At 55.5% G+C, this 21,377-nt stretch overlaps 6 protein-coding genes across 6 annotated transcripts; 3 read left to right on the top strand and 3 right to left on the bottom strand.

Moving 5' to 3' along the window:
* Positions 1–589: 589 nt before the first annotated feature.
* On the top strand, positions 590–3,323 carry C8A04DRAFT_13664 (uncharacterized protein; the record flags this gene model as incomplete). The annotated part of the gene is made up of 6 exons (XM_062777803.1): positions 590–880; positions 952–1,337; positions 1,395–1,675; positions 1,733–1,935; positions 2,094–2,437; positions 2,510–3,323. The coding sequence occupies 6 exons, from the start codon at positions 590–592 to the stop codon at positions 3,321–3,323; spliced, it is 2,319 nt and encodes a 772-aa protein (XP_062635308.1).
* A 214-nt stretch (positions 3,324–3,537) lies between these two features.
* On the bottom strand, positions 3,538–4,664 carry C8A04DRAFT_30487 (thymidylate synthase/dCMP hydroxymethylase domain-containing protein; the record flags this gene model as incomplete). Its single annotated transcript, XM_062781397.1, has 2 exons — positions 3,538–4,459; positions 4,540–4,664. The coding sequence occupies 2 exons, from the start codon at positions 4,662–4,664 to the stop codon at positions 3,538–3,540; spliced, it is 1,047 nt and encodes a 348-aa protein (XP_062635307.1).
* Positions 4,665–6,734: 2,070 nt separating this feature from the next.
* On the top strand, positions 6,735–14,636 carry C8A04DRAFT_30486 (Nonribosomal peptide synthetase 14; the record flags this gene model as incomplete). The annotated part of the gene is made up of 2 exons (XM_062781396.1): positions 6,735–6,890; positions 6,954–14,636. The coding sequence occupies 2 exons, from the start codon at positions 6,735–6,737 to the stop codon at positions 14,634–14,636; spliced, it is 7,839 nt and encodes a 2,612-aa protein (XP_062635306.1).
* Positions 14,637–15,823: 1,187 nt separating this feature from the next.
* C8A04DRAFT_30485 (uncharacterized protein) lies at positions 15,824–16,627 on the bottom strand (the record flags this gene model as incomplete). Its single annotated transcript, XM_062781395.1, has 3 exons — positions 15,824–16,148; positions 16,229–16,566; positions 16,622–16,627. The coding sequence occupies 3 exons, from the start codon at positions 16,625–16,627 to the stop codon at positions 15,824–15,826; spliced, it is 669 nt and encodes a 222-aa protein (XP_062635305.1).
* A 715-nt stretch (positions 16,628–17,342) lies between these two features.
* On the bottom strand, positions 17,343–18,002 carry C8A04DRAFT_30484 (uncharacterized protein; the record flags this gene model as incomplete). Its single annotated transcript, XM_062781394.1, has 1 exon — positions 17,343–18,002. The coding sequence occupies one exon, from the start codon at positions 18,000–18,002 to the stop codon at positions 17,343–17,345; it is 660 nt and encodes a 219-aa protein (XP_062635304.1).
* Positions 18,003–19,329: 1,327 nt separating this feature from the next.
* On the top strand, positions 19,330–21,286 carry C8A04DRAFT_30483 (oxidoreductase-like protein; the record flags this gene model as incomplete). The annotated part of the gene is made up of 2 exons (XM_062781393.1): positions 19,330–19,984; positions 20,049–21,286. 2 exons carry the CDS (start codon positions 19,330–19,332, stop codon positions 21,284–21,286), a joined length of 1,893 nt encoding a protein of 630 aa, XP_062635303.1.
* Positions 21,287–21,377: the final 91 nt, after the last annotated feature.

Below are 21,377 nucleotides of genomic sequence, written 5' to 3'. Positions count from 1 at the left end.
ATCCCCCGGTGTGAGCAAGCTCGTGCACCAGCTCGGACAATGACATCACCATATCATGTGCCCTCACTTGACTGAGCATGAGGTCTAGGCCTAGACATTAGAACTTATTATCTGGGTGCCACTTCTTCAGGAGAATCAAGGTACACTGATCTATCGCCTCGCTGACGGAACACCGGACGAGTTATCCCAAGTGTGAGTCCGCATCTCGATTTTCTGGTGTTTACACCCAGGTTCCCCGTTTTGTGTCAATTATGCTTTTCATTTCAAACTGCCTGAACCGACCTTGATATTTGGCGTTGACCAGCCGACTTTTGGCTGGGGATCGCTGGACCAGAGCTGTTGAGGGATTGATCTGCACGGAATCTTGTTCTAGACAGAATCAGCAACTAGGTCTGAACTGATAGCTTCCTGATGCTACGACTAGCAACAATCCTCACTTTTTCGGACTGTGGCTTTATTCCTCATCTAACATAGAAAGCTGCGGAAATAGGTTGAAATTTTCAGCACCCCTTCAAAGTATTCGAAAGGAGATCCGGGGTTGACAAATGATTTAACCACCAGAGACACGAAGATCACTCACCATCAGATCATGACACCATCCCCCGACACCTCATCGCGGATCCCGAGCCCCCAAATCATCGACCACGACCGTATCCGGACTCTCGCGAGCGGTAACCCATCTCCTCGGTCCAGTGACGACGCAACCCCTACTACCTCGGATCAACAAGATTCCGCGTCGAGTAACAAATTCCGCCGGTTTGCCCAGGCAACTATGGCGTTTGAGAAGGGCCGTACGTTCTCGACGGGCACGTCGGTGCACCGGAAACGGCGGATGAGCACATTGGTAGAGAAGGAGGGACAGTATGGTGCTTCGCTGACTGTATGTGGAACGACTCTCCTGGTTTGGGGCCTGGTCTAATCTATCTGGTAAAATACTGACGTTCTACCAAGACCCTCTACCTGGGTATCTCTGCCGTGTTTGCCGATGACCACACGGCAGTCGTGGCTCTGGCCATCCACGACACCATCTACTTGGTAGACTTCTCAGTCAAGTACATTGTGCTGGACGATGCGATGAAGATGGGCGCCGATTTGATTGCAGATCATGTCCTCGCCGAGGTTGAGAGATATGAGCACGAAAACTTCTCCAAATTTATTGGCGCGGGTCTGCCCACCACCCTCAAGTACATGAGCCCTTCTCTGTGCTCTCGACTGTGGCTGGAGGTTGACATTGTGCCGGTGGTTTTACGTCCGGATGATGAACACAAGGAGAAGTCGTTTTGGGATGTCAAGAGGGTGGATGAACAGGCTGATTCTATGGCTAGAAAGTGCATTATGTGAGTATTAGAGGTAGATATGTATGGAAATCCCTTACATACTAATACTTGCGGCAGGAACTTTGGCCCATCTCTTGTTCCTCTGCTCCAAGTTGGATGGCGAGGAGTCGTCCAGACAGACGCCGGGTTTCGGGCTCATCTAACCACAGTCCAAAACCACAAAGACACTTGCGGTAACGCGACATGGGAGGCTATGTTGAGTTATGCAAAGAAACTGCGTGGCAACAAGACTAAGATTGCTTTCTTCAGCTCGACTCCCCAAGGCGGTGGTGTTGCGCTGATGCGTCACGCATTGGTGCGTTTCGCGCGGCTCATGGGTGTTGATTTAACTTGGTATGGTGAGTAACCTCCCCGTCCGGAGTGCTCGAAGGAAGATGTCAACTGATGTGGGCTAGTCCCCAAGCCACGACCGGGGGTGTTCCGGATTACGAAGAACATGCACAACATTCTCCAGGGCGTGAGTCATCCGGACCAGTGGATTTCTGCTGAAGAAAAGGAGGCGATCATAGACTGGATCGAAGAGAATGCGGCACGATATTGGTTTTCCGAAGGCGGACCACTACGAGCGCCAGAGGAAGGCGGTGCTGATGTTGTCATTGTAAGTCCTTAGCCGTCTTGGTTGTACCAGGGCGCAAGCACCGTGGCCACCCTTCATCATGCACTGGCATAGCAGACTACTCGAAGCTGCAAAGCTGGAACAAGGGGATAGGCGTTGATATCTATCGTCCTTATGCCAACGTGTACTGACGAAACCAGATTGACGACCCCCAAATGCCCGGCCTCATCCCTCTCATCAAAAAGGCAACGCCGGGCCGCCCAGTTCTCTATCGATCCCATATCCAGACCAGAAGCGACCTCATTGCCCAGTCCGGCTCTCCCCAGGCTGACATTTGGGACTTCCTGTGGAGTAACATTCAGGGGTGCGACATGTTCATAAGCCATCCGGTTCCCATCTTCGTGCCGCACACCGTCCCCCGCGAGAAGGTCGCATACCTCCCGGCTACAACGGATTGGCTCGACGGCCTGAACAAACCCCTTAACGAATGGGACTCGGGATATTATGGTAACATTTACAACATCGCCTGCCATTCACAGCGCATGTAAGAACAATCCCACCCTCCCCTTACGTCTCGTCTGGCATAACATCGAACCTGACACAAAAACCCCCACAGGACCGAAGTCAACTGGCCAGCACGCAAATACATCGTGCAGGTAGCGCGCTTCGACCCCTCCAAAGGCATCCCCACCGTAATCGACTCCTACGCCGAATTTCGCCGCCGCTGCGACGCAGCCAACATCAGCATCACCAACATCCCGCAACTCGTCGTCTGCGGCAACGGGTCCGTCGACGACCCCGACGCCAGCCTGATCTACGACCAAACCATGAACCAGCTCGAGAAGTACTACCCGGACCTGATCCAGGACGTGAGCCTCATGCGTCTGGACCCGAATGATCAGGTGATTAATACCATGCTGGCGAATGCGCATGTGGTGCTGCAGTTGTCAACAAGGGAGGGGTTTGAGGTGAAGGTGTCGGAGGCATTGCATGCAGGAAGGCCGGTGATTGTTACGGCTACGGGGGGGATACCGTTGCAGGTGAAGGATGGGGTGAATGGGTTTTTGGTGCAGCCTGGGGATTGGAAGGCGGTGGCTGGGCATTTGATGGATTTGTTTACTGATGAGGAGTTGTGGAAGAAGATGAGTTATGCTGCGCGGACGGGGGTGTCGGATGAGGTGGGGACGGTGGGGAACGCGTTGAGTTGGTTTTATTTGGCGGCAAAGTGGAAGGAGGTTGGGGTTGAGAAGCATGGGAAGGGTGGGTTGAAGGGGGATGGAAGGTGGGTGAATGATATGGCGCGTGAGGAGGCCGGGTTTCCGTATGCGGAAGGGGAGAACAGGTTGCCGAGATCCTTTACGCAGGTGAGGGATGGGTCGGTGCATCCGGGTGAAGATGGTGGGCAGGCGGTCGAGAAGGTGGTTGTTTAAGATCCTTGGTGCTGGGATGCGCCGCAGCTGAGGTGGTTGATGGAGGATATCTTGGGGTATTTGGAATATTTGGTCCCGCCACTCTACTCAATAGTTAACATTGGACATGAAATCGCAACTCGCGAAATACGCTCAAGGCCTTCCCAGAAGACCGTATCCCGACCTTAACCTTAGATATCCAACACCATCTACCCGGAAACGCTCCACGCCCCACTTAAACAGACATCTCCATCGGGATAATCTTGTGCGGATTATACCCCTTAATCACAAAGTCCTCCACCTTCCACCCATCAATACTCCTCTCCCCATCCTTCTCTCCCGTGCCCGCCGCGATCTCCAACTCAGGAAACTCCCTCGGCTCGCGCAACAACTGTGTCTCGAGCGCGTCAACGTGGTTAAGGTAGACATGTGCATCGCCCATAACGTGGGTTAAGGACCCAGGCACGAGATTGCACACGTGCGCGAGCATGTGGGTGAGCAGGGCATAGCTGGCAATGTTGAAGGGCACGCCGAGGCCCATGTCACAGGAGCGTTGGTATAACTGGCAGTGGAGGTGGCCTTTTTCTGTTGGGGCTGTGGTACTTGTGGAATCAGATTGTTCTGTTTGTTGTTGTTGTTTCTGTTGTTCGACACGCGGTCCGCGGGCGTTACGCGGGTAGGAGACATAGAACTGGGCAAACATGTGGCATGGCGGCAGCACCATGCGCGCCATGTCGGCCGGATTCCAAGCGCTCAGCACCAGCCGCCGATCGAACGGGTTTGTCCGCAGAGTGTGTACAATCCGCGCCAGTTGGTCCACACCCTGGCCTGTGTAGTCTGTCTTCGAGTCGACGTATTCCGCGCCAAAATGCCGCCACTGGAAGCCGTACACGGGGCCGAGGTCGCCGACCTCGCGCTCCGTCAGGCCGAGGTTGTCGAGGAACTCGCGCGAGCCGTTGCCGTCCCAGATCTTGACGCCCTGCGACGAGAGAGTGTGGGAGGAGGTGTCGCCGGAGATGAACCAGAGGAGCTCGGCGATGACGGCTTTGGTGAAGACGCGTTTTGTGGTTAGGAGTGGGAGGATGGGCGTGCCGGCGCGGTTGAGGGCAAATTTGAGGGGTCGCGGGGCGAAGATGGAGTAGGTCCCGGTGCCGGTTCTGCGGAGTTTCTGCGTTAGGAGAGGGGTACAAAAACGGGGATTGGGATTTAAGGGGCTCAAAGCAACAATGCTCAGTACCTGTCGCGACGTAGCTCGCCTTCGTCGAGGACCTCCCGAACGAGGTCAAGGTACTGGTATTCTTCGTGTCTTGGTTCCGTGGCGGTGGTGGCCGCAGTCACAGGTGGGTCATTTGAGATTGTCATGGTGTAATATTTGGGATGGGAAAGATTCGCGTTGGTTGTCAAGAAGTTCGCTACCCTTTTTCCCAGATTGACGGTGTTTGGAGTCTTGACGGAGATTTGTGTTGACTGAGTCGTTGAACTTTAAGACGCGATCCAAACCGTCTGGCCATTAACGCGTCGACGCGTGGGGTGCGTTTCCGGCCCCACATTTCCTTCCCCTACTAGACGTGGGCCCCTTCATTGGGGCGAGGCTTTTGGCATCCAGCTTTGACTTATGACTTCTCTAATTGCCTGGGAATTAGGGCGCACCGGGCAGACGGGACAAAGCGGCTGGAGACTATGTGTTTACAACCCCTGCCTTATTCACGAAAAGTGGCGATCTGGGACATGGGAGGGGCGACCCGACAGAGTGGCTCGGAAGATGCCGTGATATGTTGACGTCTGCGTAACAGACCCTGGTCGCTGCGTGTAAGTTGTTATCGTCAAGTCGTTTGGCAGTCCGCTCGTGCGATACAGGTTCATGCATAATTACCCAACTTTGGGCAACTTTGTCCCAAGATACTGCTGAATTGAAGATGGATTTTCTCCCACGAGGGGTGCAACTTGAAACCTTTCGATCAATTTTGATGCTATTTATTTACATTTTACGCCACGCTTATCAATCCTCGTTTCTCAATAGTTACTTCTGAAGAAGATACCGGGCCATCAAGCTTATGGCCAATGTTGAAGTATCTGAGTTGTCTCAGTCAGTCGGAGCGGGAATTTCCACTCCTTTACAGTCTATGCCGTATTGGTGTCTGTTGTAGACCTGTTTTAAGCCGTTTGGGCAGCACGAGGAATGAGAAGATGATCTATTATAAAGAGAAATAGTCGTGATTAACGTGCAGCTAATGCCGCATTCACAGAGGGAATTATACCGAGCACAGAGTTAGACAGCTACACACCTTTGAGCCTGCCGTTGTTGAAAACATAAGGTACCTACAATGGTAGCATGATTGGGGAGGACCCAAATGACCCCTCTTCCGAGTCCGGAGCTGTCGGCCACTCCAGTAGGCTCAACACGGCCGGGCTACCCAGCAAAGTCAATTTCAAACCTCTGGCCTGGCACCAAGCTTGGGTCCGTAAAAAGCCATTAAATGAGGTGAAAACTCTTCTCCATTGCTCCTTCCACGTTTGTATTTCAGTCAAGGAAACTGCGAGGGCGCTCAGCATGTATTGGGAGGAGACTCTCAGACACGCCGAAGGGGTGCGTCATCCCGCCCGATCGACGTAACGCGCGGTACTTTTGCAGAGGCACAACCCACGGGACACGCGTCGTTTATAGGGCATTGACATTGCCATGACCCAAATCCAAGAATGCTCGGAGTGGTTTGAACAGCTTCGCTGTGTATATTACCCCTCCTTCAACCGAATCGTCTTTCAACTTGAGCCCTTCGCTGCAGACAACACCATCGACGGACTTCCACTGCCCCCGAACCTGCACGAGGAATCCTACTCTTGTTTCCAACGTTCATAGTTCTGTTTTAGATCCTCAAATGGTGCTAATGGCAGCACAGTACCCTGAGTGCCTTCCCATCCTCGCCGACTGCGTGACTGTTGGCGCCCCACGGCCAGGCCCCCCTCCTCCGCCGTGAACAGTGAACAGGAGGGCTAGGCGGGGACTGTGTTGGCGGCCTTGATTTCGTTCTATCTGATCAGGAATTCACAAGGAGCTTGGACCGACGTGTTGGAAAAATTTCAAACAAACTGCTGCGATCGCTTCTTTTGTCCCTCGCCTTTGAATTTTCTCTCACCACCATCGATCACGAACTGAAAGTCACTCTCTCTGCTCTGGTGCTCGCTGGGATAAACCGCACATCGCGTCGGCTCATCTCATCGAGTTCCTTTGCAAAGTTTCCCTTTAGCCTCGTATTCCTCTCTCTCCCTTGTCGTTGATTTTTTATTTCCCCCGGGCTCAATCGCACATACTTGATACCCTGTGCACACAAAAGATTCCGGGTTTTATTGTCTCACGACAAACCCTTTTGGCGGAACCTCACCGCTGTTCCGAGCCGTTTGCTCCGAAAATTTCGGAGCATTTGGCTCTTCATCATGTCCTACAAAATGCCGGTCTCGGAGCCGATAGCGATCGTCGGGAGCAGCTGCCGATTTGCCGGTGGTGTGACGAGTCCGTCTCGGCTGTGGGAGCTGCTGAAGGAGCCGGTCGACCTGACCCAAGATGTTCCGGCTGAACGATTCAACATTAAGGTAATTGAAATCCTTTGCAGGATGATTGAACGGATGAGATGGAGATGATACTAATGACAACAGGCCTTCTACCACGCCAACGGCGAATATCATGGCACGACCAACTCCCCGAAGGCTTACTTCCTGGATCAAGACCACCGCGTGTTCGACGCTAGTTTCTTCAACATTTCCCCCAAAGAAGCCGAGGCCATCGATCCTCAGCAGCGCATGCTACTTGAAGTGGTGTACGAAGCGCTCGAGTCCGCTGGTTACACCCTCCAACAGTACGCCGGCGACAAGGTAGCCGTCTACGCGGGGCTCATGACCAGCGACTACGACACCCTCTCGCAGCGCGACGAGCTGGACACCAGCCAGTACTATGCCACAGGCAACGCGCGGTCCATATTATCCAACCGCATTTCGTACTTCTTCAACTTTCGTGGTCCGTCCATGACCATCGACACCGCGTGCTCGTCCAGTCTGGTCGCGCTGCACCAAGCCGTGCTCAGTCTTCGCGCGGGCGAGTGCAAGATGGCCTGTGTCGCGGGGGCCAATTTGATCCTCACACCCGAACAGTTCATCGTCGAGTCGAACTTGCACATGCTTAGCCCGACCGGCCACTGCCGCATGTGGGACGCCGGCGCAGACGGTTACGCGCGCGGCGAAGGAGTCGCAGCCATGTTCATCAAGCCCTTGAGTCAGGCCATTGCTGATGGCGATCACATTGAGGCGGTCATTCGCGAGACGGGCGTCAACTCGGATGGCCGGTCGCGCGGGATCACCATGCCCAATTGGAAGGCGCAGTCGCAACTGCTCCGGGATACGTATCAGCGCGCAGGGCTGGATATTGACAAGCCAGAGGACCGGTGCCAGTACTTTGAAGCACATGGCACGGGCACCAGCGCGGGTGATCCCAATGAAGCGCGGGCGATTGAAGATGCGTTTTTCGGACGTAACAAAGATGTCAAGGACCAGCACAAGCTTTTAGTCGGCTCCGTCAAAACCGTCATCGGCCACACTGAAGGCGCCGCCGGCCTGGCAGGGCTCCTCAAGATGGTTCAGAGCATGAAGCACAACGCGGTCACACCCAATTTGCACCTCGACACCCTCAACCCGGCGGTCGCGCCGTTTTGTACTCACCTGGCCGTTCCCACGGCCCTGACTGCTTGGCCGGCCGTGGCTGCTGGCCAACCGAAACGTGGCAGCGTCAATTCGTTTGGGTTTGGTGGCACAAATGCGCATGTTATTGTGGAGGAGTATGTGCCGGAATTGCACAACCCGGCTGGTGCTGAGCGAGGTCAAAAACATGTTGAGCTCATTGGCTTGATGCCGGGTGTCAATGGGGCTTTGGTTGATCACGGTAGCTGGCCAACTGAAGCTATGGCGTTGTGTCTTCCGTTGGTGTTGTCTGCCCCGTCTCCCAAGGCACTGGTGGCTGTCGCCCAGAGCTACTTGGATTACCTGGTCAAGAACCCGTCAACCAACATCAGCGAGCTGGCCTGGCACACGTACAAGCGCCGCACGGCGTTCCCCTTCCGCATGGCTGTCTCGGTCATGTCAGTCTCAGGCCTCACGACAAAGTTGAAGGGCGAGTTGTCCAAAGCCGGCGCTAGCAGCAACAATCTCACGAATCAGAACGGCGTCGGCGCGAACATCAGCACCCGTGTCCGCCAGGGAGATACACCCCCCAAAATCCTAGGCATCTTCACCGGCCAAGGCGCGCAATGGCCGACCATGGCTCGCGCGCTATTTGTCTCTTGCCCAGCCTTTGCCAGCGTCATTCACAGCCTGGATGGCATCTTACAGCACTGTCCTGACCCGCCGGAGTGGTTGCTAGCGGGCCAGATCCTAGCCGACCCGGCAGATTCCCAACTCGACAAGGCATCTGTTGCCCAGCCAGTCTGCACAGCCATCCAACTAGCACTGGTCAAAGTCTTGACTGAGATCCTCGGGATCCGGTTCCGCGCTGTGGTGGGCCACTCGTCTGGAGAAATCGCCGCGGCGTTTGCGGCTGGCCGAATCGGCATTGCCGAAGCCATGTTGATCGCACATTATCGAGGCATGGGCGTGCATCTCGCCCAGGGAGATCCGGACAACAATGATGGACAGGCAAAAGGCGGGATGTTGGCCGCTGGCCTGACCTGGCAGGAAGCCAAGCACTTTTGTTCCCAGAGCCGGTTCAAAGGTCGTTTGTGGGTGGCTGCGAGCAATGCGCCGGGGAGTGTCACGCTGTCGGGCCACCGCAATGCTGTGAGCCAGGCGATGCGGGTGCTCACCACGCGGGGCAAGTTTGCGCGGGCACTGCGGGTCGATACGGCGTATCACTCGCCGCTTATGGACGCTGCTGCGGATGCGTATGTTGAGGTTCTGCGGAAGTGTGAGATCACACCCACGGACGGAAATAGCACCACGGTGTGGGTGTCGAGTGTGGAAAAGAACCAACCCCCCTCGGACGAGGACTTGGCCGCGGTGTACTGGCGGGACAATATGGTCCAGCCGGTGATGTTTGCCGAGGCTGTTGGAGCTGCGGTCGACTCCCTCGGACCGTTTGACTGCGCGGTGGAAGTCGGTCCGCACCCGGCACTCATGGGGCCCGTTTCACAGGTGCTGGCCGCTAAGAATGTGGCGGGCATGCCGTATCTGGGAATTTTCGACCGGAAGCTGGACGACCGTGAGGCATTTGCGGGCTTTCTCGGGAAGATGTGGACGCTTTTCGGGTCGTCGGCACAACAAATCGAGGAGTTTGTCAAGGCGCATGGTGTGGAGGGATTACACAACAAGAACAGCAGCGTGGTGGACTTCCCGACATACCCCTGGGACCACACCCAGGCCTTTTACCGCGAGTCACGCCTCTCACGACAGTATCACTTCAAGTCAGACGCGCCGCACGAGTTGTTGGGTGTGCGCACTCGCGACGACGATGGCAAACACCAGCTTCGGTGGCGCAACTTGCTCAAAGCTGACCGCCTGCCGTGGGTGCAGCACCACAAGTTCCAAGGCCAGGCTCTGCTGCCGGCTTCGGCATACCTCGTGATGGCGCTGGACGCAGCCAAGGCCCTGCTGGGTAAAAGGGCGGCGTCAACCGTGGAACTGTGTGACTTGAAGTTTCCGGCGGGGATCATTCTTGAGGGAAATGTCCCAATGGAGGTGTTGTTTACATTGACTGTGGAGGAAGAGGACGCTGATACGATCAAGGCGTCGATGCTGTTGACGTCTGCTCGTGCTGACAGCAGCGATACCTCGGGCAAGGCCATGACGGCGGCGATGAAAAAGAACTTCACCGGCTCGATGATCATCACCCTCGGCCCGCCTACTCCGGATGCATTGCCTTTCCCCACGTTGGTGGCTACCCGCCCTGAGACCCGCCCGGCAGACCCGGCTGCCTTCTACGACATGATGCGTAAAGACACGGGGTTGGAGTACACTGGTCCGTTCCGGGCTCTTCAGTCCCTGGATAGACGGCATGAGTTTGCTACGGCAACGGTGCGCAGGCATGATGAAGAGCTGGATACCACGACCTTGAAGCTGAGTCCCGCGATGCTGGATGGATGTCTGCAAACGGCGTTTGTGACGGTCTCAGCGCCTGGAGACGGGGAGATCTGGACGGCGTTTTTACCCGTAAGTATGGAGAAGGTTGTCTTTAACCTGGGTGTTGGGGACAACGCAGATACCTCGACATCTGGTGAACCCCAAGATCAAGAGGATTCGATCTGGGATGACGACGGCATGCTCGTAGTCGACGCCTACCTCACCAAAGCCACGCCCGCAACCAAACACACCCCGGCGTCCTTCACAGCCGACATCGAAATCTTCCAGCCCAGCATCGGCTACCTCGAAATCCAAGTCATCGGCCTCACCGTCGGATCCTTCGGCGCGTCAACTACTTCCGACAACGTCTGGGAGCTCTACCTCACCACGCGTTTCGACGTCGACCCAGACGACGAGATTGTGCTCCCCGGCCCGGAATGCACCAACCCAGCAACCATGGGCCTGTTGATCGACAGCTGCGAACGGGTCGCGGGGTTCTACACGGAGTACGGCCTCAGCAGCTGGCCTAAGGAAACTCAGGCGGACATCGATGCCTTTATTGCGTCGTCGCCGTACTTTGTCACGCTCGAGACGATCCGCGCCTTTGGCCTCTATATGCCCCTGCTCATCACGGATGCGGTGACACTGCTCACTCGTGATGGCCAGGAGTTGCTTGGGCTGCAGAGGCATGTGGCCCGTGTTGTGAGGCAGATTGCCCACAAGTACCCCGCCATGAATGTGTTGGGGGTTACCGATCCGACGCTGGGGCTCACGTCGCATGTTATGGAGGGGCTGGGCGGGTCGTTTGCGTCGTTTTGTCTCGGGGGTGAGGTGGAGAAGTATTTGGAGAACCGGACGGTGTGGTGGGAGACGGATAAGGAGAGGGTTAAGGTTAGTCGGGTGATTCTGGAGGTGGCGGAGGATGAGGAGGATAAGAAGGGGGATAAGAACGGGAATAAGAAGGTGGACAAGAAGAAGGATGAGAAAAAGGAGTACAAGGGAGTGGTGTACGATTTGGTTGTTCTCACGACGGCGGACATAACCAATCCAGTTATGGTCTTGGAATCCGTAAAGCGTATGATGCGGCCTGGAGGCTTCTTGCTGCTGGTCCACGAGACCAAGATGAAAGCCCAGCCGTTTCACAATTGGCCGGTCCTACTGGACCATTATGGGTTTGGGTTCGTCATGAAGAACAGCCACCAGGGATTAGCGTCGCTGCGCAAGTACGGAATCACCGTTCGCCAGGCCGAAGCCAGGGACAAACACACTCTCCTGCTTCCGCTAGGCATAAACACCAAGAAAAAGCCACAACCCCTAACCGACCGCTTGGTAATCGTCGGTGGCACGAGCATGCCCACGGCTATCCTCGCCGCTGGCGTCTGCGAGCGGTTGAACGTACTGTCTAGGCAGCCAGTCAGGATTGTTGACACGCTGGACGATATCTCTCTCGACACCAGCTCCGGCTCGGACGCCAGCACGGGAAGACGAGCGAAACCTAAAGCGTCCGCCATTACAGCCGCCATCTTTCTGCAAGATCTAGAGGAGCCCATCGTCTCCCAAGCGACCGACGACCGCTTAGCAGTTCTGCGCGCCCTCTTCCGCCCGGACATGGTCATCCTCTGGGTTGTGCGCAATGCCCGCTACAACAACCCCGAGCACGCTGCCAGTCTGGGGTTTGCGCGTACCATCCTCGCTGAGATACCCGGGCTGACGTTGAAGATGGTGGATTTGCAGGTGCAGGGCGGAATCAGTGTGGAAGGATCGGCCACAGTCGTCGCGGAGATGTTTGCACGGCTGCTCAAGCAGAACACAGTTGGGGAGACAGAGCTGTGGAGCAATGAGCCGGAGGTGCATGTCGACAGGGGCAAGTTGTTGGTGCCGCGGGTCATGCCCTGGGAAGAGGCTAATAAACGGGTGAATGCCCCGCGCAAGGAATCCTTGACCTTTTGGAACAGCGTGGAGCACTTAATCCGCGTGGTGCCGAACCGAGACGACGCCGCTCCTGAGAAGTTCGGCCTTGAAGTCGACCTCGACGATGTTGCTTTCAGCCCCAGTGCCGACCCCAACCTTGTCCATATCCATGTGCAGTTCAGCACAGTCGACGCCATCGACATCGCGGGGCGGTCATACTACATCTGTTTCGGCCGAGACGTTGAAACATGCGATTCCCACGCTGCATTGTCCACTGTCAACGCCTCCCATATCTTTGTCCCGCGCAGCCAGCTTCACACCGTGGAAGATAACCTTCTCAATGTTGGTCGTGTGCGCCCGGTCGGCGATGATAGTGGGGTTCCGATCGTGGAAGATCAACTGTTGTTTCTGGACTGTCTCGTTCGGCAGATGTCCACCATGGCTTTGTTGCGCGAAGCTCGCGAATTTACTCAGTGTGGTGCTGTTTTGTTGGTTGAGCCTGACGCGCTGTTCAGGGAGTGTCTGACTGCGGCGTTTAACACTGTTGGGGTGGGGATTCGGAGTTGTTCGACGGACCCCATGAAGTGTGCTGCTGTGGCAGAGGGGGTCGATATGGAGTGTGTGCATCCGCGGGCGTCGGCCACGGTCGTGAAGGGATTGTTTCGGTCGCCGAATACTTTGATCATTGATATGTCGGATGGACGGAGTGTGTTGTCGGATATGCTGAAGAGGCATGCGCCTCGTGGGTCGCGGTATATGACCCATGGGTCGCTGATGAACTCGCATTTGGGTAAGGACGACCGCGAGGAGAATCGCGTGAAGGCCGTCGTCGAGAACCATGAGGACAACCGACAGGGCAACCAACAGGTTAACGGACATCAAAACCAAAAGGTCAACGGAGAGGCTAATGGCGTCAACACCGACAGCAACCCAGACGAAGAGTATGATGAACTGGCCCGCTTCTGGAGCTTCTCCAACTCGCTGGCCGTCATCACTATCCGCGGGATAGCCGCGCCTACTGGTCACCGCACCATCGTCACCGTGCCCGACCTCGTCAAACGCACCACTCCACTCCCGCCGTTTTCTTTCATCCACTGGGCCAAAGAGCGCATCGTGGATCTACCCACTAGGTCTTCCCCGTTACCCGCGAACGGCCCCCCACTACTCAACCCGAAGAAGACCTACCTCCTAGTGGGCCTGACCCGCGACCTCGGCCAGAGCCTAGTCACGCTCTTCGTAAAACTCGGCGCCCGCATTTTCGTCCTCTGCAGCCGCAACCCACCATCTACCATGCCCGCGTGGGGGCAACAGCTCCGCTCCAAGGGCATCTACATCCACTTCGCCTGCCTCAACGTCATCAGCCTGCACGACGTGCACAACCTGCGCGTCCACCTAACTCAGACCATGAAGCTCCCGCCCATCGGCGGCGTCGTCAACGGTGCCATGGTCCTCGAGGACTGCGTGTTTTCCCACCTGACCGCTGAAACCCTGAAGCGTGTGCTGCTGCCCAAGACCGTTGGGTCGGTGAACCTCAACCGCGTGTTTTGCGAGCCGGATATGGATTTCTTCATCATGACGTCCTCGTTTGCAGCCATCGGCGGACACGCCGGCCAGTCGAACTATGCCGCTGCGAACATGTTCATGAACGGGCTGGCTGCGGGGCGCAGGAAGAGGGGGCTGTGCGCCACGGCGATCAATATCGGCGTGATCTACGGCTTGGGGTTCCTGAACCGCGAGAAAGAGGAGTTGTATCAAGGGTTGGAGAGGGAAGGGTACCCGGCCATTTCGGAGCGGGATCTCCACCACATGTTTGTGGAGGCTATTGTCGCCGGCCGGCCGTCGAATACTGATCAAGGAGAGCAAGGGATCTACGATATTGTTACTGGTCTGCGGCGGTTTGAGGCTGGTCGCCCGACGCTGCATTGGCATCGGGATCCGAGGTTTGGTCACTTTGTCACCTACAATACCTCCGATGACACCACCAACCCAACCTCGGGGACGGAGATCCCCATCAAAAAACGCATCGCCGACCCTTCCCACACCCAAGCCAGTCTAACCACCCTCCTGACCGAGGCCTTCGTCACCCAATTGACAACCCAACTCCACTTGGACAGTTCCTCGGGTGCGGTGACGCCGGAGCACAGCCTGGCTGAGTTGGGCGCGGATTCGCTGGCGGCTGTGGACTTGAGGAATTGGGCGTGGAGGGTGTTGGGGCTGGATGTGGCCGTGATGAAGGTTTTGGGGGCGGCGACGGTTAAGGGGTTGTGTGAGGAGTTGGCTGAGGGGGTTTTGAAGAAGTGTGAGCAGAGTCAGAGTCAGGGGGAGTGAGGTGGTGGTGAGAGTGAGCGAGAGAGAAAGGAGGGTCACGTGTAAGACTGGGGGAGTGTAGGTTTGGGGATGGAAAAGTTCAAGGTTGGAAGGGAGTGTGAGATTGAGGAAAAAAAGAGAAAACGAAAAAAAAGGAAGTGTCTTGTACGACGGATCTCGGGATAGATCTCGAGATGGATGATGGGGTGGACGATAGGATCGTCAGAACGGATCTAACCGTGTAAGACTAAACTACGAGCTTAATGTACGATAGAGAATGTAAAATGTAGTGTACTCATTCGTGCTGTGGCAATGTGGTATGTACGTTGGTATTCTCACCTTGTGGCCGCACATCGAGTGTCAGGCGACTCAGGCCATGGTACCTAGTGGGGGTGGGTGTGTTCTGTCTGTGGCTGCTCAGGATGGAGATACCACCCGGTGCCGTCGGATGTGAAAGGGAGGGTAAAAACGAGGGGGATTGGACCGGCCGGTGGAAGCCACAAGGAGAAGGTTAAGCCAGAGAGTTTAAGACAGTCAGTGTTTAATGCCACTACCATCTTGTTTCTATTGTTGAACTGGCTGTATAAATGTGAACACTGCTTTGCATTACTTGTACCTTGTTACTTACCATGTATTACACCCCTTAGGGTCGCTCCTCAGTCCTGACACGCTATCATAACCACCAACACCAGCTTTTGCACTTTTGCATCAGGTTTACACCCGCACTCGGTACAATCTTGCCCTATAAATCCTGATTCTAATCGGTCCCGTTACAACAGCACTGTTTCCATGGACATTTGCATTGCGATTTGCATATAACAACATCCCGTTGCTCTGCTATGCTTCCGCCAAGTTATAGGGTCAGGTCAGTCAACATGGGCCCAAATATTGCAAGTCAAGCACTGCTATACATACACCGGGTCCATAATACACACCACCGCCGGCACGCTCAGGTTTGCAAGAGACACTTTGCGGCATCGCCTTTGAAATGGCCCGTCTGCTTACAGTCCAGACACCTCGCTTCGGCTTCGCTATGTGCGAATAGGGCAGTCCCGCCCACGCCAGCAGTGTGACGCGTACCGACACATCTGGGTCTTGCGCAGGCTGAGATTCCGGTTTGGGTTCTGTTGGAACAGGTGCCGCTCCTGGGTGGTGTGGCGGTAGCCGCAGTCGTCTTGCTGCTTGCACCGCGGGCCGAAAGGGCAGTCCTACTGCTGGTTGAAAACGCGGCGGTGGCGTCTTCCCGTGTCGATATTGCTAACGACGGTGTCCCAGCCTTCCTCGTCGTTATCCACGCCGGTGGCATCGCCACTGTTGATGTTTCCGCCGGCGTTGGCGCTGGCGTTATCAATATTGTAACCGCCGTGATTGTTGTTGGTGTTTTCGATTGTGTTCTTGGCCGTAGGATTCTGCAGCCGCTCGTCAATCTTGGCACCATCATGCTTGTCCCCCGCAACAAGATCCGGATCCAGAAGCTTATACATATTGACAGTCTTCACGGCCTCCGTAGGGTCCTTGTTGAAGAAGCGGGCTCTGTACTCGGGCCATGACAGGATTGTAACGTCAGGCAGAAGCTGCCGGGCCTGGAAATTCACCCTTTCGATCAGGCCCACAGCTCGACACGGATCCCGCACTCGAGCACGCGCTTGACGGCAGGCATCATGTCGCGGTCACCCGTGATGGCGACAAAGGTAGTGTTATCCTTCTTCTCCGTGGCCTCGGGGTCAGCCATGACCTCGGCTCTTATCCGCAAATCGGTAGCTTTCGTAGCCATATCGACCGACATGGAGTTGTCGACCTCCTTTTCCTTGCCGCCGTGGGCACGGTCGTAGATGTTGGTTTCGAACTTGTTTTTCTCAAAAGCCTTCCACACCGAGTCGTTGGGTGGTGGGCGGGAGCCATAGAGGAACGATGGGCCTTGGGTACGGTTGCGCCGGAGCCTCGAGGTGAACTGCGTGGGGTTTTAATCACTCGCCAGGCTACACAGGAGCGGGACCCGACAATACCTTCATGTGGGAACCGTCTCTGTCATCGAGCGTGGTGTCCTCGTCCTTCCGTGGACAGTGGTGGTGTGGGCCTTGCCGCTATTCGTAGTGCCGCGAAAAGAGGGGTTGTGTTGTTGGCAACTCAGCCGCTGCCTTGCAGCTTGCCAAGGTGAATAAATTAAAGGAAGGTCACAAAGCAATGTTAGCGATAGCAAGGCTGGGAAACGGAATAGTAAAACTGAGCGGATACGCTTTCCTCACCGTTTGCTGTTCAGATAGCGTTCTCAATATGTACGCGACCTAACTTCAACTGATTTAGCAATTTGGATCAAAAAGAAAGTGGATCTAGCCGGTTAAGATTCGTGTTTTCGCCCTCTCTACTCCCCACTTAAGCGACACCTTCTAGTCTTCGTTGTTGTTTAAAGGTGCGGTTTCTTGCCCTCAGAACTGCCAGTTTTAGACGATGAGAAGGTAGGTAGTTAATTGGCTTTTGAAAAATGCAATGAGATAGGTAGGCAACAACTTGTTGGGCGTGAAAGAGCATACATATTACATAGTAGCACTTTCGCCACATGCTTTCCGGGTTGCAATTACACCACCAATGATAACCAGGTGGTCTCTTTTATGCTGCACTCATATTCGTTGAAACGCTCATCATTTTTTCTAATCATCTTTAACACAACAACGCTAGGAATAATGCAAGAAACAAAACAGACAAGGAAAACGTGGAGGAACGATAACCTCACGCATACAAGTTCATCCACCTCACAAACTCCAGATCTCCCCTTGGCTTATGATGCTCCCTCGCCTCCTTATCCCGCCGCCAAAGCGCCATCGCAGCATGCTTCCCAAACACATACCCGTCCCCGTCACCCAGCGGCAACCGAATGCCCTCCCCCTCGCGACACCGCATGATGGCCATCTCAACGCCTTGGTACGCCAGGTCCTTGACGGTTCCCGCAAATTGCCACCGGATATCTTCGTCCTCAACCGGCTGGCCGCGCGCCATGCGGAACGGCAGCCCGCGCTCGAGCATGTTTTGCAACCGGTTCGTGGCCATCTCGATGGCGTGCTCTGAGTCGGTCGCGATGGTCAGCCGCGTGCAGTGGCTGAAATCAAACGGCACAATCTGCACCGCCGCGAGGAGCGCCCAGGCCGCCACGCGGTTGGGAGTGGCCCTCATGATATGCTTCTTTGGTTTGGGCTCGGATGGGTTCTCGTTTCCGTTGTTGCTGTCAGCGACCTCTTCCTCCGTTTCCTCCTGTAAATCCATATCTTCCTTAGCATCCTCATCGTCATTCTCTTCACCAGCATCCGTGTCCGCATATAGCGGCGCACCCCCCTCCTCGTTATCCTCCGACTCATCATCTTCTTTTGCCTCGCCATCCTTCAAGCCATCCATCTTCGCACCCCCCTTATCGTCACTAGCTTTAACGTCCAGCTCCTTCCCATCACCCCCCGAGCCGGGTTAGTATCTAACCCCGTTCAGGCACACACAGTGATACAAGGAGTTGGAGGTCGCGTCCATAGCATCAAGATCCCCCGGCTCATTGTTCTACACCTCGTCCCACGACCCTTCTTAAGCATGCTGTCGAGGCTAGACAGCCACATACGACCATAGACAGTAGAAAATACGGGATCCCGTCCGCTCTCCCCTAGTCAAACTGCTGATCGCCGGATTAGTACTCAGGTCGGTGACGACTGGGGAATCCCCGGTGTTGTATGTTTTTGATGTTTTTTCCCCTATTTTCCTTTTTCTTTTGAGTAATGGTAATCTGGCCTGCTCTCTTTTTGGCCCGGTACAAAATTAGGTAAAAGTCTACAAGTAGCTCAACGCCGAGGTCGGGATGGGAGTGCATCCGAAATCGGTGTTGGCTTTTGGTGGATAACGGCACGGACGCTATAAACTTAATAGCCTCTCCACTAGCTAATCTGACGTTCCTACTATTCGTACTGTAATCACCAGATTGTCTTGCAAAACCTCACATCACCTCGAAACATTGGTAAATCTCTAATTAGGACTAGCACAGGACAAACCCCAACCGCAAGCTCTTCACATCACGAGATCGAATCGTTACCACAACTAGTTACACACAAGAGCACACAAGCGGGGTCTCACCTGAAGTCTGGACCTTTCCCCGCGAATAAAGTGTACCCACCAAGGAATCTTCAAAAACGAAGACTAACTGAATTAGCACATGTTCGGTCCCGCCGATGCCGCTTCAGCTGCTGCAGGACGAGATGTCTACATCGGATCTGCATCGGCTGTGGCGCATGCGCATGCGGGTAATACGCGGATGCGGGTGGGTTACCCCGTGGGTTAGGATGGGGTTTAATGGAAGACGTCTTCCAGCTGAGTGAGGGGCTGCGGGCAGGGAAATAGTGGGGAGCACATTTGGATCGTACTGTAAACATGTAGAGCGAAACCGACAAAAGAGGAGGTTCCCAGATGGGTAACTCCGCGGGTTTTGAGGAGATGCGGCGCTTGTCGCGGTCGTTGTGTAATTAAGTCAAGTCGTTTTGTTGAGGGGTTAGCTTGAGAGTTGGAGATTGGGGAGAATTGGGGAGAATTGGGGTTGTGCTGCATATTTGAGACCCGACACGACCATCTGAACACCCATCCCCTCTTTTAACCCAACAACACGCCCATTCTCTTGTGTTTTCCTCCCTCCCCATCAACTCCATCTCAAACCCATCACCAACACGGTCAACACCCATCCACCCTCACCATGTCCCCCGCCGAACGCGTCGTCCCAGGCTCCTCCAACCTGCCCCCCGCAGTCTGGCCCCCCACAGCCATCACCCCCACCGCAGAGATCGACGCCACCGGCATCGCAACCCGCTTCATCACTTCGCTCAACGACGGCCTCGCATCCCGTAACTTGGACGCCATCGCCGATCTTTTTCTACCGGACACCGGCAGCCCGGATGCGCCTACTGCCTACTGGCGTGATCATCTCGTATTATCCTGGCGTCTGCGCACCCTCAAGGGACAAAATGCGATTCGCGAGTACGTCAACGATAATAGCAATGCCGATGGCTTGACTTTTGCTCTGGATGAGACGCACCCGTTCCGTCGGCCGCAGGCGGCTGGGTTTAAACCGACTGGTGGGGCCGAGGGGGTCGGGTTTTTTGTGACGGTGAAGACGTCAGCTGGGAAGGTTGGGAGGGGCCTGGTGAGGTTGGCGGAGGTGGAACGCGGAGTGTGGAAGGTGTGGACGCTGTTTACGACGTTGGAGGGGGTGACGGGGGAGGAAGAGAGGCGCGGCGAGAAGAGAGTGAAGGGGGTGGAACATGGGGGTAAAGAGGGGAGGAAAAATTGGGTGGAGAGGAGGGTGGATGAGGGGGAGTTTACTGAGGAGGGGCCGGAGGTTGTTGTTATTGGTGAGTGTTCCCTCTGTTTTGTGCTCCGTTATGTTCTTTACAGATGATAGCCTAACGTAGTCAGGGGCTGGCCAGGGCGGTTTGACGGCGGCTGCCCGACTCAAAATGCTGGGCATCCCGACGCTGGTTATCGACAAGAACGAGCGGATCGGCGACAACTGGCGGAAACGATACCACCAACTCGTCCTTCACGACCCTGTCTGGTACGACCACCTGCCCTACGTTCCGTTCCCTGACTTCTGGCCCGTCTTCACGCCCAAGGACAAACTCGGCGATTGGTTCGAATCCTACGCCAAGGCCCTCGAACTCAACGTTTGGACGCAGTCCGAGCTCGTGTCAAATGTATGGGACGAGAACACCAAGACCTGGGCCGTCCAGATCAAGCGGACCCGGCCCGATGGCACGACACAAACGCGGTCCTTCTCCCCTAGACACGTGGTCATCGCGACTGGCCACTCTGGAAAGGCCTACACGCCCCAGATCCCAGGAAAGGACTCCTTCCAGGGGGACCTCTTGGTCCACTCTGGTGACTTCCCCGGCGCCAAAGAATCCGGGAAGGGCAAGCGCGCCATCGTCGTGGGTGCGTGCAACTCGAGTATGGACATTTGCCAGGACTACGTCGAAAAGGGCTACGACGTGACGGTTGTCCAGCGCTCGTCCACCTACGTCATCTCTAGCGAGACCTCCCAAAAGGTTTCCCTAGGTGTGCTCTATGAAGAAGGCGGTCCCCCGGTCGAGGACAGCGACATCTGGGTGTACGCCTTCCCCAACGAAGCGCTCAAGTCGCTGCAGGTTGATCTGACTGGTATTGCGGTGGGCCGTGATAAGGAGATGCTGGATGGTCTCGAGAAAGCCGGGTTCAAGATCGACCTAGGCCCATCCGACGGCGGAATCTTCTGCAAATATCTACAGCGCGGAGGCGGGTATTACATCGATGTTGGTGGAGCCCAGCTGATTATCGACGGCAAGGTCAAGGTCAAGCACGGCGTGGAAATTGCCGAGGTGCTGCCCACGGGGTTGAAGTTCGCGGACGGGAGCACCCTAGAGGGAGATGAAATTGTCTTTGCGACGGGCTACGAGAATATGCGGACCACGGCTGAAACAATCCTCGGGCAGGAATTGCCCGATGAGGTGGGCGATATTTGGGGCTGGGACCAGGAGGGCGAGATGCGGACCATCTGGACCAATTCGGGCCATCCGGGGTTGTGGTTCCACGGCGGGAATTTGGCGCTGTGCCGGTATTTCTCGAGGTTGGTCGCACTGCAAATTCTGGCCCGGCTCAGGGGGTGGGACAGCGCTTGAATGGTTGAGGGGAAGTTGTTAAGTTGAAGAATCCTTAAGTAGTTAACTAAAGCAATTCGCATATTGCCTTGCCTTTGAGAAGAATCAAATG

Source organism: Dichotomopilus funicola (assembly GCF_033296635.1).
Source record: "Dichotomopilus funicola strain CBS 141.50 unplaced genomic scaffold C8A04scaffold_51, whole genome shotgun sequence".
NCBI lineage: Eukaryota > Fungi > Ascomycota > Sordariomycetes > Sordariales > Chaetomiaceae > Dichotomopilus > Dichotomopilus funicola.
Note: the sequence above shows the minus strand (reverse complement) of the source record. Positions and strands in the feature narration are given on the sequence as shown.